The sequence below is a fragment of the Condylostylus longicornis genome, unplaced genomic scaffold (genome assembly GCF_029603195.1).
Source record: "Condylostylus longicornis isolate FDR11 unplaced genomic scaffold, ASM2960319v2 ptg000085l, whole genome shotgun sequence".
NCBI classification, from domain to species: Eukaryota; Metazoa; Arthropoda; class Insecta; order Diptera; family Dolichopodidae; genus Condylostylus; species Condylostylus longicornis.
Genome location: NW_026578053.1, coordinates 250,837 through 255,596, shown reverse-complemented (window position 1 = coordinate 255,596; position 4,760 = coordinate 250,837). Strand labels below are relative to the sequence as shown.

General features: G+C 27.2%; 1 protein-coding gene across 1 annotated transcript; it reads right to left on the bottom strand.

Annotated features, from left to right (window-relative positions):
- Positions 1–296: 296 nt before the first annotated feature.
- Positions 297–2,175, bottom strand: LOC129613664 (trafficking protein particle complex subunit 12). The gene is made up of 6 exons (XM_055527820.1): positions 1,969–2,175; positions 1,730–1,905; positions 1,306–1,647; positions 995–1,243; positions 632–928; positions 297–573 (listed from the first exon to the last, which is right to left on the bottom strand). The coding sequence occupies exons 1-6, from the start codon at positions 2,063–2,065 to the stop codon at positions 316–318; spliced, it is 1,419 nt and encodes a 472-aa protein (XP_055383795.1). The 5' UTR covers positions 2,066–2,175; the 3' UTR covers positions 297–315.
- Positions 2,176–4,760: the final 2,585 nt, after the last annotated feature.

The window sequence follows — 4,760 nt, the reverse complement described above, 5'->3', positions numbered from 1 at the left end:
CTGATTTTGATGAGCTTTATCTCGAAAACTACGGCTCAAATCTAATTGATTGAAAGACCGAAAGTAAAGCAGTCAATTACATGTAAAATAATTCCGCAATGGTTACTCTATGTTGCATGGTTCCAAAGTTATGAGCATTTATGTATTTATAGGAAAAATCTAGTACCTTTTTTCAACAGACCGTAGCTCAAAAACGAGCATATTATCCATATTCAGAATGTCGAACCAGAATTTGGCAAATAAAAATTAATATAATCAATCTTATACCAAAAACGAAAGAAAACAAAATATTTATGTGAGCTTAGGAATATTATATTAATTATTTGTTTGCAATTTTAAACAAAACTCTAAACTTATATTTAAATCCGGCTTAAATTTATTGATAAGCTTTAATAGCTTTAACTTCTTGGCTTTAGAATTACTGGACTCAAGCTCATAAAGAGTAGACAAATTTATAAGAAGACTTTCATTCAAAGATTGTTGTGGACTCATATTTATTGAACTTTCGAATATATGTATAGCATCTTTCAATTTACCACAATATAAAAGGCACACCCCCATGTTATTTAATAACTACAAAAAGTGATTTATTAAAAATGTAGTTATCACATTAGTGTTTTATATAATTTACCATAGTGTTTTGATTATCCAAATGAAGAGCTTTTTGAAAGTTCATAAAGGCTTCTTGGAAATCGTTTTGTGCTACAGCGATTAAGCCTTTATCTACTAAATCACGTAAATCTGGAGTCGAGTTCATATCTTTTAAACGTCTGGCTTCAGAAAATTTTTGTTCAGCCCCAAAGACGTCTCCAATTTGTAAATAAATTCGTCCCCACGCCGAAAAGAGTGCTCTTTTATCTTCTTTTGCCATTTCGGTTTGTTCAAATAAAGATTTTATAATATCATCTATTAATCCGAACTCACGCATCTAGATTTCATAAAATAAACTAGGAATGTAATTTTCAAAATGACTATATAATTTTCAAAATATTACCATAACTGCGCAATTTATTATGGAATGTAAAACTCTATTTTCACGTCTCCTCCAAAATTCGTAGTTAATATTTTGTTTGTCATTTTTTCCATAATAATTTTTTATTTCATTACATATGGAAGCTAGTTCCGTTAAATTGTCTATAGCAACTTTTGGAGAACCTGTGTAAATAGGTACTTCTGCCAACAATACCCGAAAAGAAAAACATGCCATTGAGCCTTTTTTTCCATCATACATATCTGGATAATACTATTTAAAAATATATGTGTATAGCCAAATCTTATTTTTTGAATTTTTAAATAGGCATATACCTCAAAAAATATATCTGGCCTGTTCAATGAACCAAATGGCTCAGCTTCCGCTTGCAGTATATCATAACGTCCTAACTTAATAAGAAGAGCTAATCGCGTAAACCACAACTGCAAAGAATGTGGTGTATGTTTAACCGTTTCAGATCCAGGACGCCCATATCCCTGCCTATACATTTTTAGCAACCTTCCAGTTAAATTAATCGCGGACCTGTAGCAATCTGCGGCTATCAATTTCCTTAAACCACGTTCATCTTGGGTAACATCATCGGCCGTTAATATTTTTCTCTCAGAAACATCAATTTCAGATAAATGCTGTTTAGCTGCAAGGTGTATGTGATCGGGCTATTTAATGAATAAATGTGATAAATGAAAATTATTAAAGATAGTCTAATATGAAAAATTATTAACAAATTTGAAAAAATACCAAATCTTCTTGTGAAGGTATTCCGGGGCTGGTCAGGCTGGAATTTTCATTATTCGGAGGCTCCCAACTATTTCGTACATCATCTGTAACTTTTAATTCTTCCTCACTGTTTTCAATATACTCTGTTGCTTGAAACGAGCCGTCGAATGTATCTGATATTATAGATGTCCTATTTTCTATTAAATTATTGAAATTTTTTATAAAAAATGATCATAATACATAAAAATACAAATATTTACGCATTTGAGATATTTCATCGAACAAGCTAGGTGGATCATTAGCAAAATACTGACTTAAACTTGGACCAGTTGATGATGTTATCGGTTGATTTTCCATATTTCTAAATTTCTTATCTGATTAATATTAAGTAATAAAGTTAACAAAACAGTTCATGATTACAATACAATTTATGTACACAATTATATTTTTTTAACATAATATGTAGTCAGCTGTGAATGATTGCGTTTGACATAAGAAAATTCTGGCAGCGTTTTTTAGTGAGAATTTTTTTCGGATAACTTTCTAGGGTTTTTGATTGAAACTTATGTGACCCAGCATTTACACATACAAGTTACTTGCAAGCAAGTTTGTATAATATCAATTGTCAATTAGTTTTTCGAAATGTCAAATTACTTGCTATTATGACGTAGGCGTTTAGCAAGTTAATTTTTGAAAATGTCTTTGAGAAGAAAACAACTAGCAATATATATAATTGTTTATAAATTTTAGAAACCATAAGTTTGCTAAGTTTAATTTTTTCAAAACAAAATTCAAAAATTTTAAATTAAAAAAAAAAAAAAATCAAAACAACAAATTTTTTTTGTGAATTTCTCAATATGTCAAATTACTTGCTCAAATTACTGGCAGCAAAATTTTCTTGCAAGTTGAACTGCAAGTAAACAAGCAAGTAGAAATATTTCAATGTGTTAGTAAAATTTTTGTATGTATTGCAACTTTCTTGCAAGTAACTTGTACGTGTAAATGCTGGGTGAAACAAATATGAAATTCAATCGATAATCAATTTCGCTTCAATTAAATTATTATTAAGCAATTTGGTTTGAATTTGAATTGAAATCTAAAATTAAAAAAATAACTTAGTAACATTTTAATTTCTGAGAATCAGCTGATTGTCACGGAGATTTCAGGAAAAAATCCTTGCTAAAGTTTGATTCAACTTTTATGTAAACGACAACCTTACCTATTGGATTGCAATTTCTTGTTATAATAATATGTCAGTTTTTGTTATAGGGATTAGATAAGCCGTTAATCAAAACAAATGTTAATCTAATATTTCTATTGTTTTTGTTTGTAAAAAATAAAATTGAATAATGAAAACAGAAGGAGAAATGAAAAATAGGTAACGAGGTAAAATAGGTAATAAAAATAGTTTGAATTAAAAAGAATTTAAAATTTTAACTTTTGAAACAAAGTCACAAACGATTTATTTTTGATTTTCAAGATATAAAAGTGTGAAATTTGGAAAAAATTATTTGCGAACGCATGTTTTTTATTTTATTTTATATTGATTTCAATGCTGACGCCATTATTTTTTCAAAAAATAATATACCAGTTGCTTTGCATAATAAAACTTTATAAAGTTTTACATAAGAATGTAAGTAGTTACATATTAGAATATTTGATAAAATTTTTAATATACCGACATACATACATATTTCCAAAAGTTTGGAAAAAATTTGTCTACTAATTTTTGCTTGTGAGTTTACAAAACGTTTGCGTTATTTTACAAGACTTCTACACCGAACATGACCGAAGGATAAAATTTTGTACGCAAAATACATTTCAGTGAAGACAATATTTCTCTGGAATGATTTTTTTCTAGAAGTTATTTTTCTTTAAAAATGTAAAAATGTAAATGTTGACAAATAACACTGTGGTGAAACGAAAAGTAATTTTTAAATTCTAGATCATCAAATTAACCGTTATCTTAAATCGAGTTTTCACCAATTTTCAAAACAATTTTTTTCTTACAAGATAACTTTGATGTACCCCAAATTTTAACAGTTATAAATATAATTAAATATCTAATTTTACTAGCAAAATTTCTTCGTAACTCCTTATTTGTTTTATTTCATGTTTTGAGATGTCATATGAATTCATGAATGAAATGTTTTCCAACAAAAGCTGTTGACCATTTAAACATTGTCCTATCTTTGTATTTAATTTGCTGGTAATTTACAAGTAAACATTGTGATTTATATAAAATATTTAATGAAATTCATTTTAAATAATTTCTAGTTATTAATTATTACTGTATAAGCTGGTCATAATTTTGAACTGAATTTCAAAAGCACCACTATAATCAATATTTTACTTCTTTTTTGTAAATTATTGAGTTTATATTTTGTGCATTGTTTTTATGGTATGATAATGTTTTTTGTTCTCAAAGTTCTGTTAATCCCTGCAATTTCTTCATTTTGAAATATATTTTGCCTAACTATATGACAACAAATGTACATACACGCTCGCTATTCTTAGTTATTTTTATGTTTCCTTCAACCTGAAAATGTTTTACTTTGAATATAGATAGTTGAAAATATACATGATTCTAAAAATAAAATTTTATTGTTTGTTTGAATTAGTTTAAAAGTGAATATGAAATTCTATTTACTTATGGATTTAATTATTACTATGTATGCATATATGTACATACATACTTCATATTTGTTTACTTATCATAATATGTATGTAATTTCACGTAGATAATTTCTACCTGTTAACGTATGTCTACAATCACTAGAAATAAAAACAAGAATATGTAAAGGAGATCCTTTGAGGCATTCTCTATAATGTCCTTGTTGTATATATGTACTTGATGTATGTATGTATACATGAGTGATATATAAGAAATTATATTTTTGTTTTTTTTTTTTTTCATATTTTGTTTATGTTAAAAGACTCTCTTTTGACCATGAAAATTTTTCTTTTATTCAATTTTTGAATTGTGCCCTGATTTTTTTAATGAAAATAAGAGTTATTTAAATACTTGTAGATCTGCGTTTTGAGGAGTTAA

Coding starts and splice junctions, on each gene's coding strand:
- LOC129613664 (XM_055527820.1), bottom strand. CDS start 2,065: ATGGAAAATCAACCGATAACATCATCAACTGGTCCAAGTTTAAGTCAG. Junction 1,648..1,729: donor TACCTTCACAAGAAGATTTG/GTATTTTTTCAA, acceptor TTCATTAAATAG/CCCGATCACATACACCTTGC. Junction 929..994: donor TAATAAATTGCGCAGTTATG/GTAATATTTTGA, acceptor TATGAAATCTAG/ATGCGTGAGTTCGGATTAAT.